This window comes from Camelus ferus, chromosome 15 (genome assembly GCF_009834535.1).
Source record: "Camelus ferus isolate YT-003-E chromosome 15, BCGSAC_Cfer_1.0, whole genome shotgun sequence".
Taxonomy (NCBI): Eukaryota; Metazoa; Chordata; class Mammalia; order Artiodactyla; family Camelidae; genus Camelus; species Camelus ferus.
Genome location: NC_045710.1, coordinates 54,799,467 through 54,819,716, shown reverse-complemented (window position 1 = coordinate 54,819,716; position 20,250 = coordinate 54,799,467). Strand labels below are relative to the sequence as shown.

Below are 20,250 nucleotides of genomic sequence, written 5' to 3'. Positions count from 1 at the left end.
AGTCCGCTGGCTCAGCACACAAGGTCCTTCACAGCAGGGCGAGGATGGCAGGGGCCTGGCCATGCAGGGCCTATCATCAGGTTAAGGAGTTTGGAGTCTTTTCCAGGAGCAGCAGGAGGCCACTGCTGTGCTTTTAGCTGAGGAGAACCGTAACCAGAGACGGGGGTGCGTGTATGTGGTTCATGTGTGTTACTCTCCCTGCACGTGCAGACTGGTTTGGAGGAGGTGGAAATGGAAGCATATAGCCCCCGCCCCCCAGAGGCTAGTGCAGCAATCCAGGCAGAAGAAGGGCCTCTAGGTACAGGTATGCAGGTTGCTCACTGCGCAAGAACACCTTGGCAAGGAGGGCAAGTGGGGACTAGAATCAAGCCTGCTCTGCTCACCAGACCACGAGCTCTGGCACAGAGCTGAGTCTGGCCAAAGAAAAAGTCACCTTTTTCTTACTTGCTCAAAGGCATTGCTGCCCCCTGAACTGTGCGTCCGATAGGTTGTGTCTGTGTGAAGGAGGGTTGCCTTGTTCTGTGTTCACAAAGAGCCATGTAGGCCGGCAGGAGTTAGGAGAGAAGTCAGTGGCTTGGGTGTGACCTGGCCTGCTTGGAGGTACATTTTAGGGGCGGAAATGGCAGGAGTTAGTGACTCTCCAAGGATGGAGGACGGGTCAGCAATGGCAGCCAGGTTTCTGGCAGGAGCATCTAGGAGGACACTGGGGAGAGACCAGGCTAGGAGAGAAAGATCATGACAGCCCCAGAGGTGTCATCCTGGCAGCTGGAATCCAGGGCTGGTGGCTGAAGGCTGCCGAAGCTCCAGATCTTTGGCACCCGGCAAGGCCACAAAGGTTTACCAGCCCGGGTGCTAAGCCATGGGTGTGTTACATCCTTTTCAGTACACTTTTAACATTTTCTTTAAATATTTCAATGATAAGCAAAATTTGAACTAGGACTCCAAAATGCAGTCGAGTATCCTTAATGAGTCTCTAATATTAACCAGTCAGAAACCAAATGGTCAAGCTGAGGGGCCAGAGGTCTGTGATCTGTCCCTGCCCTCTCTTTCCTGTATTCTCACCTGGCTTCTGTGGCTCCCTCAACACCCATGGCCTGGGTTTACCTTCAGGCCTTTCAGCTTTGCTCATAGCCTTGAACAGTGGTGACAAGGATTTACTGACATGGAAAAACAATTGTCAAAAGAGAGCACCAAGCTGTGAAATGTTATGAAATAGTATGTTTTCATTCATTTTTTGGAAAAACATAACAAAAGTAATTTATACCCAGCAGTATGCAGAGAGAAGGTCTGAATGGTTAGACCAGACGTCAGCAGCGGTCTCTCCGGATGGAGGATCTGTGGGCGATTCTGTGTAAGAGGTGAAGTCTGGGAGTCTCAGCCCAGGCTCGTGGCGCTGCTTTCAGATGATGAACCTGAGGCTTGGGGGTCTACCTGCCTCTGCCTCTGCCAGCTCTTGAGTCTAAAGAGACCCCAGTAAGATTGGGCGCTCCTACAGCTAAGGCAGGTGTGTCATTTTATTCCATTATTTTATTTTTAATTAACTATTTGCATGTGTACAATTCAGTGGCATTTAGTACATTCACAATGTTGTGTAACCACCACTTCTATCTATATAAAGCATTTTCATCGCCCCTTAGGCAGCAGGCAGGCAGTCCCTATTTCCCCCTCCCCTGAGCCCCGGGCAGCCTGCCTTCTGTCTCTGTGCACTGCCTGTTCTGGTTGTTTCGTTTAAATGGAGCCATGCAGCATGGGAGCTTTTACTTTCAGCTTCGTTCACTCCATTTTCAAGGTTCACCCATGTTCTGCCATGTGTCAGTACTGCGTTGCTGTTTCTTTGTAACACCTTTATTGTGGTATGATTCCTGCACAGTAAACCACACATATTTCAGAGGTACAGTTTGATGAAGTTTGATAGATGTGTACACCCATGAAGCCACCACCACAATCAAGACAGCTAACATTTTCATCACTCCCCAAGAGGTGCAGTTTTCAAACTCCTGATTTATCCCTTCCCACCCCCTTTATCCCCTGGTAGCCATAAGTTTGTTCTCTATGCTTCTAAGTCTGTTTCTGTTTTGCAGATAATTTCAGTAGTGTCCTTTTTTTTTTTTAGATTCCACATATAGGTGATATCATACGGTATTTTCCCTTCTGTTTCTGGCTTACTTCACTTAGAATGACAATCTCCAGGTCCACCCATGTTGCTGCAAATGGCATTATTTTATTCTTTTTTATGACTGAGTAGTATTCCAGTCTCTCTCTCTCCCTCTCCCTCTCCTCTCTCTCTCTCTCTCTCTCTCTCTCTCTCTCTCTCTCTCTATATATATATATATATATATATACATACACCACATCTTCTTTATCCAGTTATCTGTCGATGGACATTTGGGTTGTTTCCCTGTCTTAGCTATTGTAAATAGTGCTGCTGTGAACACTGGGGTACATATGTCTTTTCACATTATATTTTTCTCCTGATATATGCCCAGGAGTGAGAATGATGGATCATATGGTAAGTTTATTTTTAGTTTTTTAGGGAGCCTCCATACTGTCCTCCATTGTGGCTGAACCAATTTTCATTCCCACCAGCAGTGTAGGAGGGTTCCCTTTTCTCCACACCGTCTCCAGCATTTATCTGTGAACTTTTGAATGATGGCCATTCTGACTGTTGTGAGGTGATACCTCAGTGTAGTTTTGATTTGCATTTCTATGATAATTAGTGATGTTGAGCATCTTTTCGTGTGCTTGTTGGCCAAGTATTTCATTGCTTTTTATGGCTGCATAATATTCTATTGTATGGATAGACCACATTTGTTTATCCGTTCATTCACTGGACGTTTGAGTTGTTTCCACCTTTCGGCTGTTGTGAATAGTGCTGCTATGAACATTCTGTACAAGTGTTTCAACACCTGTTTTCAGTTCTTTCAGCATAGACCTAGGAGTGGAATCGCTGGATCACGTGGTCACTCTAACAGTCTGAGGAACTGCCAAACTGTACTTTCGCACCAGCAGTGAGTCTTGTTTTATTATCTGCCTCAGCAGATATGGGTGTGACCTGAGCGCTATGCCTGGTGCACACGGAAGAAGAGACAGCTGTTAGTCACCGAGAAGTTAGGTGCCTGACACTGTGAGAAAGGGCTTTTCCTATGCTGTGCTATTTGATGTTCATAACAAGCTAAGCACTAAGGTTGATACTGATGTTTCTGTTTTACTGAGGCCCACAGACCTGAGCTAGCCCACCCAAGGCCCTATAGCACATGGCAGGGTGACCGAAGCCTTGGCAGCTCTGACTCCAAGGCTTCAACATTTTGCTTTTTCCGTGCCACACGCTGACCCCGACAAGCAGGTGTCTGACAAGTGTGTGAGTTATGGATCCGTGTAAAGCACTGGATGCCAGGAGAACCAGCTTTCCCTGGTGGGAGGCAAGATTCACCTCCAAGCCTCATCACGCCCCTGTCGTTGGTGGTCAGTGATCAGAAGTTGGCCAAATTCCAATATGTGCCTAAGGCTCTGTTCTTTCTTCAAGATCCAACTGAATGCTACCTTCTCCATCAAGATCTCTGACCCCTCCCAACCAGATGGATCTTGTATCTGTTCCCTCTTTTGAAGCCTTTGCACTTCTCATTAAGCACTTATATTGCTATTAGTTACTTGCTTGCCAACATATCATAATTATCAGCTAACTTATTAAAGTTAATTAGATTAGACACCAACAGTTACAAGCACCCTGGCAGATTTATTTTTCTGTTGCCCATAGGAACCTGTTGTAATAGGTAATTACACTGTTGGCATCACTGCTATTCCCAGAGTTGTGGACTTGAGAGCAGCATGTCAGTGAAACCCCAGGCTTCGGTTTATGAAGAACTTGTCTGGTGGACCAGCCCAGCCCAGAGAGGGGCCAGTGAGATGGAACGCAGTCAGGTGGCACTGTGGTTTGGAAATCTCAGAAAGAGGAGGAAAATGTCCTGGACAGAACATCTCCCCTGACCTCTCATCAGGGCTCCCTATAGCCAGCCTCAGGTCAGCGCCCTGGGCTTCCACGGAGAACTCATAACTTAAAGGAGATGAGTGAGGGGAAATAAGAAAATTATTTCAAGGGGAAGGAAAGCGGACTGACAGGTCATCCTTGGCAAGATGTTCAGAAATCCTAGGACAATGATTCCAGCTCTACAGAAATCTTTCTAGTCCAACTGAACCTTTTAACACATTCTCTGAGAAAGGGAGACAGTATTGGGTCCCAACTCTCAAATTAGGGTAACTCGAGCTGATTTTATAGATATAGCTCATTAAAGGGACTAATTATGAAGGTGTGGGTGGGTAGAGGGGAACCAGGCACATTATTGCTCAGAGGGCTGAAGCGAGATGGGAGAGGTGACAGGAACCTGACCCAGGTGTTGAGCAGCGCAGACTGTCCTGGCAGGTCCAGGGCCAAAGCCAGCCTAGGGGACCTATCTTTTCATACTGGAGTTCCCTCAGGATACATGCCCAGGAATGGGATTGCTGGGTCATATGGTAAGTCTCTTTTTAGTCTGTTGAGGAATCTCATACTTTTTATTTTTAATTGAAGTACCATCAGTTACAGTGTATCAATGTCTGGTGTACAGCACAATGTACCAGTCATGCACATACACACATATATTTGTTTTCATTTTTTTCACTAAAGTTTATTACAATATATTGAACGTAGTTCCCTGTGCTATACAGCAGAAAACATTTTTTAAAACCTATTTTTATATATAGCGGCTAACATTTGTAAACCTGAAACTCCCAAATTTATCCCTTCCCACCCTCCTTCCCTGGGAACCATAAGATTGTTTACTGTTTTCCATAACAGCTGCACCACCTACCTTCCCAGCAGTGCAGGAAGGCTCCCTTTTCTCCACATCCTCTCCAGCATTTATCGTTTGTGGACTTTTTTACTGATGGCCATTCTGACTGGTGTGAGGTGATACCTCATCGTAGTTTTGATCTGCATTTCTCTGTTAATTAGTGATACTGAACGTTTTTTCATGTGCCCATTGGCCTTTTATATGTCTTCATGGGAGAACTGCTTGTTTAGGTCTCCTGCCCATTTTTTGATTGGGTTGTTTGTTTTTTTAAGTTGTATGAACTGTTTGTGTATTCTGGAAATTAAGCCCTTGTCGGTTGCATCATTTGTAAATGTTTTTTCCATTCCATAGGTTGTCTGTCTGTTTTTATGGTTTCCTTTGCTGTGCAAATCTTAAGTTTAATTAGGTCCCATTTATTTTTACTTTTTCTTTTGCCTTGGGTTTGGGAGACTGATCTATGAAAATATGAGTACAATTTATGTCTGAGAATGTTTTGCTTCTGTTCTCAAGATTCATGGTGTCCTGTACTATGTTTAAGTCTTTAAGCCGTTTTGAGTTTATTTTTGTGTATGGAGTGAGGGACTGTTGTAACTTCATTGATGTACATGTGGCTGTCCAGTTCTCCCAACACCACTTGAAGAGACTGTCTTTCCTCCATTGCATGTTCTTGCTTCCTTTGTTGAAGACTAACCATAAGCCTGTGGTTTATTTCTGGGCTCTCTGTTCTGTTCCACTGATCCATGTCTGTTTTTGTGCCAGTATCACACTGTTCTGATTACTGTAGTTCTGTAGTTTGTCTGAAGTCTGGGAGGGTTCTACCTCCAGCTTTGTTCTTTTCCTCAGTATTGCTTTGGCAATTCTGGGTCTTCATGATTCCATATAAATTTTGGGATTATTTGTCCTAGTTCTGTGAAAAAATTCCTGGGTAATTCGACAGGAATCACATTAAATCTGTGAACTGTTTTGGGTAGTATGGCCATTTTAACAGTATTAATTCTTCTAATCCAAGAGCATGGGATCTTTCCATTTCTTTAAATAAATCATCTTTAATTCCCTTAATCAGTGTTTTGTAGGTGTCTGTATAATTCATCTCCTTGGTCAGGTTTATTCCTAAGCTTATTTTTTCTTAATATGATTTTAACAGGGATTTGTTTTTACTTTTCTGATATTTCACTGTTAGTGTAAAGAAATGCAACTGATTTCTGTATGTTACTCTCGTATCCTGCTACCTTGCTGAATTCTTTTATCAGCTCTAGTAGTTTTTGTGTGGAGCCTCTGTGGTTTTCTATATATAGTATCATGTCATCCCCATGTAGTGGCAATTTTACCTCTTCAGTCTTAGTGACAGTTTGGATCCCTTTTCTTTCTTTTTCTTGTCTGATAGCTATGGCTAGGATTTCCAATACTATGTTGAACAGAAGTGGTGAGAGTGGGCATCCTTGTCTTGTTCCAGATTTTAGTGGGAAGGCTTTCAACTTTTCACCATTGAGTATTATGTTGGCTGTTGAGTTTGCCATAAATAGTTTTTATTATGTTGAGATATGTTCGAGTTTTTATCATAAATGGGTTGGGTGCTGAATTCTATCAAATGCCTTTTCTACACCTATTGAGATGATCATGTGATTTCTGTCCTATCTTTTGTCAGTGCGGTGTATCGCAACTTTGGGTTTAATCTAGTTAATAACAGTATCTGCTTCATATGATGCTGTGAGAATTAAATGAATTCCTGCACATAAAAACTTGGAACCAGGAGACTTGGTAGGGCAATGCTGGAGTAGCCAGAAATGCAGGAATATGAACAGGTGGATATAAAGTTATTAAGACAGGAACCTAGAATATTGTAGATACCCAATAGATCTTTATCTTTTTAAGTTGAATTTTATCTTTTTAGTTGAGTGTAGTGTAGTTTCTGGTGTGCAGCAGAGTGATTCAGCTATACATTTACATACATAGTCTTTTCCACTGTGGTTTATTACAGGATATTGAATATAGTTCCCTGTGTGATACAGTAGGACCTTGTTGTTTATTTGTTTTGTATATAGTAGTTTGTATTTGCTAATCCCAAACTTCTAATTTATCCACCTACTCCCTTAGTAATCGTAAATTTATTTTCTATGTCTATGAGTCTACTTCTGTTTTGTAAATAGTTCATTTGTGTCATATTTTAGATTCCACATATAAGAGATGTCATATGGTATCTATCTTTCTCTTTCTGACTTACTTCACTTAGTATGATAATCTCTTGGTCCACCCATGTTGCTGCAAATGGCATTATCTCATTCTTTTTTATGGCTGAGTAGTACTCCATCATGTACACACATACCACAAATTCTTTATCCAGTCATCTGGCGATGAATATTTAGGTTGCTTTCATGTCTTGGCTATTGTAAATAGTGCTGCTGTGAACACTAGGGTACATGGTGTCTTTCTGAATTAGAGTTTTCTCCAGATACGCACCCAGGAGTGGGATTGCTGGATCATATGGTAACTCTATTTTTAGTTTTTTAAGAAACCTCTGTACTATTCTCAATACTGGCTGCACCAATTTATATTTACACTAACACTGTCAAAGGGTTCCCTTTTTTTTCCCCACCCTCTCCAGCATTTGTTTTTTGTAGACTTTTAAATGATGGCCCTTCTGACTGGTATGAGGTGATACTTCACTGTAGTTTTGATTTCCATTTTGCTAGTAATTAGAGATGCTGAGCATATTTTGTGTCTGTTGCCCTTATGTGACATCCAGTAAATGTTTGCAGCCATTCCAATTAGATAAAAATAAAATATATTTGAACAGAAATTGAAGACTAGAAGACAGTGACAAATAATAGTAACAGTGGTTATCTTTAGAATATTAAGAGGCAGGAGTGGGAGTGGTTTTTTTCCTTTGTTACCATTCTATGATTTAAAATTTTCTACAACGTGGACTGCAGCATGTAAATCAATGAAATGAGAACACTCCCTCACACCATACACAAAAATAAACTCAAAATAGCTTAAAGATGTAAACATAAGACACTATAAACCTCTTAGAAAAAAACATAGGCAAAACAATATCTGATATCAATCTTAGCAGTGTTCTCCTAGGGCAGCCTACCCGGGCAACAGAAAATAAAAGCAAAAATAAACAAATGGGACCTAAGTAAACTTAAAAGCTTTTGGACAGCAAAGGAAACCATAAGGAAAACAAACAGACAGTCTACAGAATGGGAGAAACCATTTGCAGACAATGAGACTGACAAGGGCTTAATTTCCAGAATATACAAAGTTGTATTTCCAGCTCATACAACTCAGTAACAACAACAAAAAAGCAAGCAACCCAGTCTAAAAATGGGCAGAAGACCTAAACAACCACTTCTCCAGTGAAGACATACAAATGGCCAATAGGCACATGAAAAAATGCTCAGTATCGCTAATTATCAGAGAAACGCAAATCAAAACTACAGTGAGGTATCACCTCACACCAGTCAGAATGGCCATCATTCAAAAGTCCACAAATGATAAATGCTGGAGAGGCTGTGGAGAACAGGGAACCTTCCTACACTGTTGAGAATATAGTTTGGTGCAGCTGTTCTAGAAAACAGTATGGAGATTCCTTAAAAGACTAAACATAGACTTACCGTATGATCCAGCAATCCCAATCCTGGGCATATATCTAGAAGGAACTTTAATTTGAAAAGATACATGCACCCCAATGTTTCTGGCAGCATTATTGAAAATGGCCATACATGGAAACAACATAAATGTCCATTGACAGATGAGTGGATAAAGAAGTTGTGGTATATTTATACAGTGGAATACTACTCAGCCATAAAAAAGAATGCCATTTGCAACAACATGGATGGGCCTGGAGATTGTCATTCTAAGTGAAGTAAGCCAGAGAGAGAAGGAAAAATACCACATGATATAACTTACATGTGGAATCTTAAAAAAAGACAAATGAACTTATTTACAAAACAGAAACAGACCCACAAACATTGAAAATAAACTTATGATTATGGGGGGGAGGGATAAATTGGGAGTTTGAGATTTGCAGATACTAACTACTATATATAAAATAGATCAACAGCAAGGTCCTACTGTATAGCACAGGGAACTATATTCAACATCTTGTAATAACCTGTAATAAAAATGAATATATATTTATATGTAACTGAATCACTATGCTGTACACCAGATATTAATACAATGTTGTAAACTGAATATACTTAAGTTAAAAAAAGATACATATAATAAATAAATAAAAATTTCTTCAACAAACATAATAAATGTAATAATCTGGAAAAAAAACCAATGTTTTTAATAAATGCTGAAAACTATTAATATTTTTCATTTCATAAAACGTCTTTTGTTGACATTCTACAAATGATACCATCCAGTAATGTCCCAATACTTTCTTCTTGTGAAGATAGTTTATATATCTGTAAAAATAAAAGACAGATAATGACACGCTGAAATATTCATGCACTACTAATTTTCATTATACAAACATGTATATGTGGAATATTTCTCAATTATTGGGATAATCATGTGAAATCACAATGTGATTAAAGTATGCAAAGTAGATGGCAATTGGTCACTTATATCAAATGTTCCCTTTTAACTGCAGTTGCGGTGATAACTATAAACACAGAGGCAAATCTGTACCAATTTTAAAAGCATACGTTTAGTCATAAATTTCATACTGTATTTATTTTACATGTCAAACATAATGTAAGCTTGATATTTAACGTTATCTATTCTTTTTAAAAGAATGTGTTTATCAGCTAAGTTTCTAATTTATCTTACATAAAACCTGCATCTTCCAATTCTTTGCATCTATATTTTTCAAGTAATTTCAATTAATATTTCTTAAAAGCTAAGAAAAAAATAGAAGCATTGATGATCAATAAGCAAACAGTATTATTCCACATTAATCACGCTCTTTCTAAAAATGTGGATTCACAAACCTTTTTCACTTCTGTAATATTTGTTATTTCAGGGAGATTTTCCAGAGAAACTTGATGACCTTCCACCTGAGATACTAGGTCTTCTTGATTTATTTGTTTTTCTCCCTCTTCAATATAAGTAATTAGAATTGAAGTGTCATTTGCCGAGATACCAAATTTCTTCAGAGCCTCTGAAATCTAACAGAAAAAAAAAGAAAACTAAAAACCAGTAGTTTCAACATGTGAAACATCTCTCCATTTGCACTCTTCCTGGTCAGATTCTTGTTTTTCATATCCTAACGGCCCTCTCCGCCTGTAGTTTTTCTCAACTGTTCCTTCCCAACATCCGCCAGCTCTGCCTCCAGAGCGCCCCCTACTCACGGCAGCGCCGCACTCCCGCGGGCCCTGCCGGGCTTCTCGCCGTGGAGCGCTAATACCGCCTCCCTTGGACCCAGGTGACCGCTGAGCTGCGTACTCCTGCCCTGCAGCCAGCCTGGGCTGTCTGGGGATCCTGTCATTTCATGCTTTTTGGCCTGTGCTCACACTTTGTCCTCTGCCTGGAGTGCCCTCATCTTTCAAGGTCCAGTTCAAATGTCACTCCCTTCCGCCTTCCTCCTTACAGAATGGACTGCTGCTTTGTCGCCACCATAGATCTGCATTATCATTCCCATTACGTCAGTTATCTCAGGGCATTTAAACTTGTGCCTTGTTCATCTGCCTTCCTCAGGAACATACTTGTTTCTTCTGCCCCTAAAACTGGGACAGGGACGAGCTCAGCAGATGCTTATGAATCACACGTTCTCTTGGATTACTTCCATGATCTCAAAGAAACAGTATATTATCTAGAAATTTTCCCCCAGGCACTGGGGTATTCTAGGACCATGCCTTTTACAAACATTTCAAACGTCTGTATTTTACACCATGCTACGGGTTTCCTAATTTTTCTCTTGATGATTTAGCAGTTGGTTATATTAATAGTAGTAGTAATATTAACACTTCATCAGCAAAATTACAGGTTTTGGTGTTTTATTTACATGCCCCAGGTGGAATGTTTTTAGCTCAGTATCTCTGATTACTAACAGTATCTCAAACCACAAACTCTTCCTACACACTGGCTGTGTGAGTGAGCCTGTGTTCAGGGGTGTTCCAGGCATGAGGCCTCTGGTATTTGGAAAAGACATGGATTCTACCTTTAAAGACTTTATCAGGAGAATGAAACATATACATGATAACAGGCAAATATCCATGCCTGACTTTTATCATTCAGATTTACATGCCACTTAGAGTGAGCTTCCTGACTATATGCTAAGAAGGACAAACAAAACTACCTACACCAAATTTAGCTCAACTTTTGTTTACTCATATGTGAAGTGACTCCAAAGCTTATTTGTCTAGTAAGAGGCAGTGCTAAGCCTCAACTCTCCATCCAGAGCTCTCTTCACTATTATTTTGGTTTGTTACTAAGAACAGGCTCCAACCCAATGCTGAGCAACACACAGGCGATCATGCCAAGGTCAACAGATAGGAAGTAAATTCCATATTAATTACATTGTTAGTTGGGGAAAGATTGAAAATAATTTCAGTAGACAGAGTTCTTGTCTTCATTTTTCCCAGTTTGTAGAGGTGAACTGCTTTGTTTGCTGCCACAAGTATCTGAAATGGATCCACAATCTACCAAAGAGAACAAAAAGAATTACACACAGACAGTCTGGAGTCCTCAAAAGACTTATGCCCTATCAAGGTAACTCCAGTGCCAGTCTGTTTCACTTCATTACAATTCCTGTGATATTTTCAAAATCTCAAGGGCCTGGGTGTTCAGAAAATCATAGAATTTTAAAGCTGCAAGCAACTTAGATAAATAGTAAAAACATTTTCAAAGTACACTTACTGAGAGCTATTATTATGGGAAAGGTCACATTCTAAACATTTTGCCTCCATTTTCTGTAGTTCTCAAAACCACCTAGGATATCATGTCATTACTCACGTGCCACAGGTGAGGGAACCAAGGCAAAGAAAGGGGCTGGATCCCAGCTCTGTCACTTACCACCCAGGGAACTTGGGCAAATTCCTTAGTGCTCTATCTGGTGGATGCAGATAATCACAGCACTTCCTTCATAGGGTTGTTGTGAAGATTAAGTGAATTAGCAGAGTCTGTACGGAACTTAGAACAATACTAGGAACCAAAGCAGCACTGGATAAAGGTTGGCTACCACTCGCTCAAAGTCCTAGTAAGTGGCATGTCTGGGACAAGTCCTGGTAAGTGGTTGTACAGCGTGTGCTCGTAACCATTATGCGATGCCTACTTTACATCCTAGCTCAGATGAGAAGACAGAGACCCAGCATCTGCCATCACACCAGCGCCAGACCGCCTCTCACATCTCCTAGGGCAGGGCCTCGCCCTTGAATCTCAGGCTATCAAGACAACCACCTTAGGCTAACCTGTAACATCATCACCCATAACAAAGTTATCATAGTCCTAATCTCTCCGTAGAGCTCACGCATCCCCACGAGTACTTACCACTGTAGGGTTTATTAATGAGCCATCAATGGCACCTTCCATGGCCTTTTTTCTCAAGTCTCCAGCATTTTTTACATCTTTAAATAACAGAAGGGTCACTCTGTATTCAGGAAATAGGTCCAGGTGATGTGTTAGCTGCATTTCCTAGGTAAGCAGGATGCAACTGCACGAGACCAAAAGACAACATTGTAAATCATAATAAACAAATATCCTTACTAACGAGTAAGTTAAAATAACTTTAATAATAAGACGGAGAGCTCTTAAACTAGAAGAATCCATCCAACAGCACATTTGGCATCCTCATGAGATACTGTCTTCCTAACCCTGCTGAGCAGTTCCTAGCTTCCTTCCCATTCCTGGGAAAGGCTCAAGATTGCCGCCTGGCCCCCTGGTTGTGCAGACAAGGCAGGCTCTGGTGCAAGGATGAGGGGCTCCAAGAGACAGCGAGGAGCAGAACACTGACAGGTTTTTAGACCACGGGTTACTTACGGCAGTGATGAAACCTCACTCCAACTTAGCCTTTCCAGCTTCCTGATCTCACCATTCTGTTTAGACACTAGCAGCACCCAGACGCAAATATAAAGGGAAAAAACAATCTTAATAGAATAAAGTACAACTTGACTCAAAGCTATTCATTTCACACATGGGAATTTAAGCAGAGAGGGTACAATTCTTAAACAATAATACTGGCCCTTTACAAACATAAATTTAACAAGAAAAGGACAGGGTGTATACAAAGACACAAAAGAAGCATAAAAGACAACTTAAATAACCAGAAAGACATAATCACATCCTCAAATGGAAAAATGAAGCACTGCAAAAATTTGATCTTAAAAACAATTTCAATCAAAGCCTTAATGAGAGACTTGGGTAAGACAATTTGATAGGTTCATTTTAATCTTTTTACCTAGCAGTTTCCATTTCTAGCATTTTTCTCAAGGAATAAATCGGCAACCTGGAGATTTATGTAATAAGATGTCCTCGTCATCCTAACAGTAAAAAGCTGAAAACAACTCACCTAACTAGTAGGTTTGGTTATTACTGAACAACCACTAAAAACTGGAGTCTTGAGGAGCAGTTAACGATGTGTAAAAATAGCAATTAATAACATTATTAAGGTAGAACATTTGATTGGAAAACAAAACACAAAATGTGGCATAAATTGTGGATTTTTAAAAAGGTACACAAAAAGAAAAAATATTGAAAGGAAATACAACAAAAAATTATCTTTGACTTGCTGGAATTACATCGGACCTTTTCTGTTACAATCAGGGGGGAAAAAAAAGAATATTTGTGAATAATGTCCTGGCTCACAGCAATTCAGTCTTTATTGTCACAGTAATGCCCAATGGAAAAAAGATAACATACCCAATCACACAAAAAAGTATACATAATTTATTAAAAATTATACAGATATGTAAATAGATATTACATAAAATACATAAAAATTACAAAGATAGAATGTATACCCAATTATACAAACAGATGCACACACACACAAAAAAAATGAAGGAAGCACACCAAAATGTGGCCGTTTTGGGCAGTAAAATTGTAGGTAACTTTTATTGTCCTCTATAAAAAATATTGTTGTGTGTATGTTCTAAATTTTCTACAGTAAGCATATGGTGCCAACTGATGTCTGCCAAGGCCCTGAGACCCCCACTCTTGGGCTCTCAGATGTCCACCTGCAATCCCTCAGGAAAAAAAAAAACCAAAGTGCACCCTTTTCTGACATGTGTTTCCCGTAGCAGAATCAATAGTCCTGGGAAATGGCTAGCCTCATAATAGCGCAGGCTGACTTGTCTCTGCCCATGGTTCCTCCTTATTGGCTCTTCATGGACCCTCACCCATAACCAATCAAAAACCTGTGCATGAGCTGATCCCGCAGCCCAGCCCTCTCTGTTCACCAACCCCATCCCATAAAAGACCTCAGCAGCCCACCCTGGGTGTTCACACAGGCACCTCTAGTCTGTGTGGCCCGGTATCTATTAAACCTTTTCTTTCCTTCTTTCCTTCCTTCTTTCCTTCCACAATGTTTATTCCAGGAAGAGCAACTCACTGAGATAAAACCATTTTAAAATCTACATATATGTACTGTTCATTCACATATAGGTACTAAGAACAGTTTAGAGCTTCAACTTTTAAAACTTACATACTTTTAAACTTTTCCTTTGTTTCTTAAACTTTCCTTTGTCTTTGGTAAATTCTTTTACCACTCACAACATCGGCCTGCTGCTCTCCCCAGCAGAGCACACACAAAGAAATGCATACATATAATCAGGGAGGAAAAAAATGTTTGTGGGTTTTACACTAAGGGAAAAAGGACCCCTAGCAAACGTCAAAATAGTTTGGTTTTGGTCTCTATTATCCACTCACTTAGGCCTGGAACTTAGTATCATCATTTGATACCTTTGACTGAAATCCCATATCTACTCCAAAAGTCTTGTCAATTTTTAAATATCTTTTTGACCAGTGCACTTCTCTCCCATACCCACTGCCACCACTGTAGGCCACCACCTCTCATCTACAGCTGTGACCTCTTAGAAGTGGTTGCCTCAAAAGGAAACAGAGGACTCTGGGGGTCCTCCCTGGTACAAATATTTTCTGTGCCCCCCTTTCCTTGTTTGTAGGAAATACGCTTCATTCAGCCTCCCTGACCTTCCCTGTGTTCCAAACGGCAGATTCAAACAGTTGCTAATCAGGGAAAGGAGAGAATGTACGGGCAGGAACCGTCGAGAAACAACAGTGCAGCCTTGGGGCAGGGTCCTGGTTTTTCCTCAAGGGATATACACAACAATGCCCATGAGTTCTTCTGCAGGAACTAAGACCCTGACCCAGGTGGAGGAAGGCAACTGAAGGCTGAACACCTGATTCCCGGAACGCTGCCACATTACCTCATCACCTGCCAATCAGAAGAAAGTCACACACCCTGCAGCCCTCATCCCAAATTTTGCCTTTAAAAACTTCTAAACTTCTTTACAAAAGCCACCAGGAAGTTCAGGTTTTTCAGGCATGAGCCACCCCTTCTTGCTTGGCCCTGCAATAAATCACTCTCTGCTCCAAACTCCTTTCCATTTATTTGGCCTCACTGTGCCTGGGGCACAGAACTTTTGTTCCGTAACAATTCCTGCCCTTCTATCATCCAGCCTCCACCTGGGGGTCACAGTAATCCCTTCAAAATGTAAACCAAAATTTCCCTTCTGCTGCTCTTACGATAAAGCCCCTTTAAGTCAAGGCGTTCCAAAGTAGGACCCGGGCCCTGCCTCCCTCTCCTGCTGCCTAGCGCACCCGCCCCCAGACCGCGCTCCTCCCGCCACCGCCGCAAAGGCCTGTTCAGCTTCCAGCCTCCCAACTTCCCCCTCGTCTCCGACTCCGGGGGACAGCCAGTTCTCCCGACTCAATCTCCCCTCCCTCCGCTCGCCCCTAAGAGTCCATTTAGCAGCGCGCCCAGAGGCGCAGGACTAGCTCCCTGTTCTCCGAGCGCCTTCTCAGCCCTTGTCACCACTTTGGTGAGCGCGGGCTGATCGGGATGAGGAACCGCCGCTGGACTGTACACCCCCCCCCCCCCCAAGAAGGGAGAGTCGGCCCCTGTCCGGCTGCGCTCCCGGGGCCGGGCCGAGGGCGCGCGGGAGAAACAAGGGCGCGGGGAGCCACAGGCAGGACTGGGAAATCAGGGCCACGGACGCCAGGCCCGGGGCTCCCGGCCCGGCCCGCCAGCGCGCCGGGGGGACTCACCGCCGCGTCCCCGGTCCGTCCCACGAAGCCGTCCCCTCGGAAGCAAGGGCTTCGACTTCCGGGGGTTCGGCCGGAGCCGCCGCGTCTTTCCGCGTCCCCTGCGGAGGAAGGGTCTCCGCCGCCGCCCTGCCCACCCTGCTCCCCCCGCGTGAGTCCCGTCAGCGGCTGGAAGGAGAGCCCGGCTCCGCCCGCCACTTCCGCCGGGGAGGCGGCCCGGCCCGAAGCTGCGAGTGCCCGCCCCGTCCTCAAGCCAGGCAGCCGTGGACGAGACGCCCCGTTTCTCCCCGGGAAGGTACTGGCCCGGGAGAGCTCTACGTACGTCTCCGCTGCCCGAGATTCGGCGTCATCCCGGAGCGTATCAGCCTCCAGAGGAGGAGGCAAGCCTCTGAACAGGATGAGAGGATTACGTAGAGAATTGTTTCCCACGTTCTGTATGGTCGGGGCTCGTCTTGGTCAGTACTTTTTCTCTTTACACAAAAACAGGTAAATAACAAACAGCTGTAGGATAGATATGTGCTACGGAGAAAAAAACAGAGGAAAGAAGGAATGCCAGGCCATGGGTATTACTGTTTTAAATAGGATGGTTAAGAAAGATCTCACCAAAAAGGGCCATTTGAACAGTGACTGGAGGTCTGGAAGCAAGTTCTGTGTATTTGGGAGAGCAGCAAAGAGTTCAAAGGCTCTGAGACAGATACGGCCCTAGCCTATTTAAGGAAGAGCAAAGAGAACCGTGTGGCTTGAGCACAGTGGGAATACATATATACAAAATAAATCGACTGTTGGATTTTCAGCTTTGACTGCCTTAATCTTAAGTACAAAAAGACAGGCAAAGGCCACCAGATATTTCAAGATCACATCTAACAGGAGAGAGGCATCAACAAACAGGAAAAGAGAAAAATTAAAAACAAAAACAGCTGATAGAACAGAAGAAACTTAAAAACCGGTAACCTTAGAGAAGGAAAAGATAATACATTAACTAAAAAATACGTAAAAGAATGCTGGAAAAAATGCCATTCAGGAAATAAGAGCTAACTCTTAGAAATTAAAAAATATATAGCAGAAAAACATGTATATAATATACAGCAGAAAACCTAAATAATTAACAGAGTAGAAAATAAAGCTGAGGCAATTCTGATTTAAAAAAAAAAAGGGAAAGAGATTAAAAGTGGAAAATAAAAAACACAATTAACTTGGAGGTACACTTCAGAAAATCCAATAGTCAACTTACTAGTTCCCCAAAAAGAAAACAGGGTAAGATGAAAAGAAAGTTTTCCAAAACCGATGCACATTCAGGCCAGACTGAAAGGCCTCACTTAGTATCTAGCACTATGAATTTTAAAAATACCCACACTAAGGTATATTATGAAATTTCAGGACACCTGAGATAAAATCCTAAAGCTTTCAGAAAGAAAAATTACAGGTCACAAGTCAAAGTTCTGGAATCAGAATAGCTCAAGGTTTCAAACAGCAACTATGAGCAATGGAAAACAATGTATAAATGCATTTAAAAGTGTATAGCCTGTCAAACTATCAGTGCAGGAAAAGAATAAAATAAACCCCTTTCAGACATGCCAAAGCCTCAAAAGATTTACATCCCATTAATCCTTCTTGGAAAACTATGGGAGGATGTTCTCCACCAAACAGGGCAGTAAACTGGGAAAGCAGCAGCTATGGATCCAGGAAACAGCAGAGGGACGTAGTAATGCCCAGGGCGAGGGCAAGGAGAAGTCCCAGGGGAGAGCTATGCCGCAGGTGTGGAGAACCACCAGGGTGACTGCCATGGGTTGAGTTGTGTCCAGACAAAAGTCGTATGTTGAAGTCGTCCTAAGCACCAGGGCTTCAAAATGTGGCTGTGTTTGCAGATAGGGTCTTGAAAGAGGTTAAGTTTGAATGAGGTCATTAGGGTGGGCACTAGTGCAATATGACTGGTGAGCTTATAAGAGGAAACCTGGACACAGACACAGAGGGAAGACCATGTGGAGACCACGGGAGAAGGCAACCATCTAAACAGGTCAAGGAGAGAGGCCTCCGAAGAAACTAGCCCTGCCAGCACCTTAATCTCGGACTTCCGGCTTCCAGAACCGTGAGAAAATACTACCTGTCGTTTAGGCCGCCCAGCCTGTGGTCCTTTTTTAAGCAGCCCTGGCAAACTAATACAGTGCCCAGCCCGGAGTAGGTCAAGAGGCCTCCGGGAAAGATTTCAAGCAAAAAAGAATCTGATGTGTTTATCCTATCCATGTTAGGAGAAATGTTACAGAGGTGTTGGAGATTTGGAGGATGAATTAGTGATGGGTCCATAGGAAAAGATGCAAAAAAAAAAAAAAAGGCAAAAACGAAGGGGACGAAAGTGGTTAAGAGAGGAAACATCATCATGGTACGCCATGGCTCAGAGGTGAATGACATTTACCTAGCAGATAACGTGAACTTAGAATACTGATTTAACCGAAAGTTGGGAAACAGCTATACTGAAAAGATGATGGGGGAAAGAGGATGTGAATGAGCTAAGTCCTCATCCTCCACAGCAGGAAGTCAACAGATAACATTAAAACCGGAAACATCAAGCAGTGGCAATATAAGCACAGTACTTAAATATGGAGGCAAATATTAGAAGCTAATGCAAAAAATACTTCAAGTGCTTGCATCTGGGGAGTGACAGTCAGGGGAGGGCAGGGTGCTGATGGGAAGACTACTCTCACAGCAATCTCAGTAGAAGTATTTGAATGTTAAGCTACCTGTATATGTTTTTTTTTAATAAAAATAAACATTTTAAAAGATAAATAAACCACTGAAGACCTTTACAAAAGAGTGTTCCTGGTCCCTTTAGCCAGAGGACTTTCTATGGTGCGATGTGAGAAGCCAGAACCATAGTGTGTTGAAGAATAAATGAGACACGAAGTAGCGAAAGCAGACTGGTTTTCAACAAGCCATGCTGATAACTGACATGAGAAGGGACAGAGAGGACAAAAGGATCAAAGAAGGTTCTTGAAGGTGGCAGTGCTTTTGTGATGATGCTTCTACTGGCAGTGTCCTCCTCAGGGACTGCTTGCCAAGAAACTCCTTAAAACTATCAGATTAGCTAGATTCCCGTACTTGCCCCTGATTGTTCTTTTTTTGGCCTCACCCGTTGTCTGCTCCAACTTCTTTCCAAGTGAGCATTCATGATGTATCCTAGGGAACAATTCCACAAGAGCAGCCCTTTTAGCAAGAAGAACTCTTGTATCTCTGTTAAATGTGGCGGGCAGAAAAGAACTTTCTGAGCCATCACTTAGATGAAGGGTAACAAGTTGAGCTCATCAGATACAGAGCAGGGAGTGGCTGAGTTAGGGCACCTCCTTAGGGTCAGGTTCCACATGATGTTCACATACAAAAGAAAGCAGAGAAAATAACACATGTAGCATCTGACTTTCTACAATACAAACCTTCAAAATCAAGAGGCTTAAAAGAAAATGAAGCCAATTTGCCCAAGTACTCATCAAATACCTACCAAGGCTTATGATGTCACTGATGGTCAGACACTTCCTTGAGCAAACAAAGGTTTCTGGCTTCCTCTGCAACTAAAACTAATGAACACCTCCCAAGTGATCCATCTGTGTGTTCCAGAGGTAAACCAGAAGAGACAACCTAGTGAAAGTCAAGGTCAAGGTGCCACTCCACCGTGACAGGCAAGTGGAGACAGATTTCAGCAGGTTGTGTTTGACACAGAAGGAGTAACACAAGGAGCCCTGCGAGTCTTCCCAGATATTCCAAGCTTTAAATGTTGCACCCTATTCTGTTCATCAAGCAACCTTTATAGCCTGTAAAAGTTTTCAGGTTGTCTGAATACTTCTACCAGCTGATAACAATTACCCTGTCCAGTAAATTACCCAGCATTTAGCATTTAGGTTTATCAATCAGTCTCTCTTGCTCAGTTGACAATCAATCCCTAAAAGTTGATCCATTCCTGTCTTAGATGGCATATCTGATAATTCAGTGAAAAGAAGTTGGTCAAATCCCACAACAGAAAGAAAGAAATTATCTAATCACAAAAACACTACAACTAATTACAAATAGTGATTAGGTTCTAAAGAGACTGTCTCCTAGGTAGATTTTAATAGAAATCTTGAACAGCTACAGGGAGAAAAAGGACACCCTTAATCACTGGATCAATAGAACATGACAAAAACCCCAAACATTTCTGCACACACACACCAATAGCACAACTCTAGTCAGAAGGAAATACATGGGAAAAAAAAGAAGGAAATACAAA

At 42.1% G+C, this 20,250-nt stretch overlaps 1 protein-coding gene across 1 annotated transcript; it reads right to left on the bottom strand.

Annotated features, from left to right (window-relative positions):
* Nucleotides 1-9,087: 9,087 nt before the first annotated feature.
* TPRKB (TP53RK binding protein) lies at nucleotides 9,088-16,299 on the bottom strand. Its single transcript, XM_032497893.1, has 5 exons — nucleotides 16,005-16,299; nucleotides 12,270-12,432; nucleotides 11,300-11,422; nucleotides 9,773-9,949; nucleotides 9,088-9,244 (listed from the first exon to the last, which is right to left on the bottom strand). Exons 2-5 carry the CDS (start codon nucleotides 12,408-12,410, stop codon nucleotides 9,158-9,160), a joined length of 528 nt encoding a protein of 175 aa, XP_032353784.1. The 5' UTR covers nucleotides 12,411-12,432; nucleotides 16,005-16,299; the 3' UTR covers nucleotides 9,088-9,157.
* Nucleotides 16,300-20,250: the final 3,951 nt, after the last annotated feature.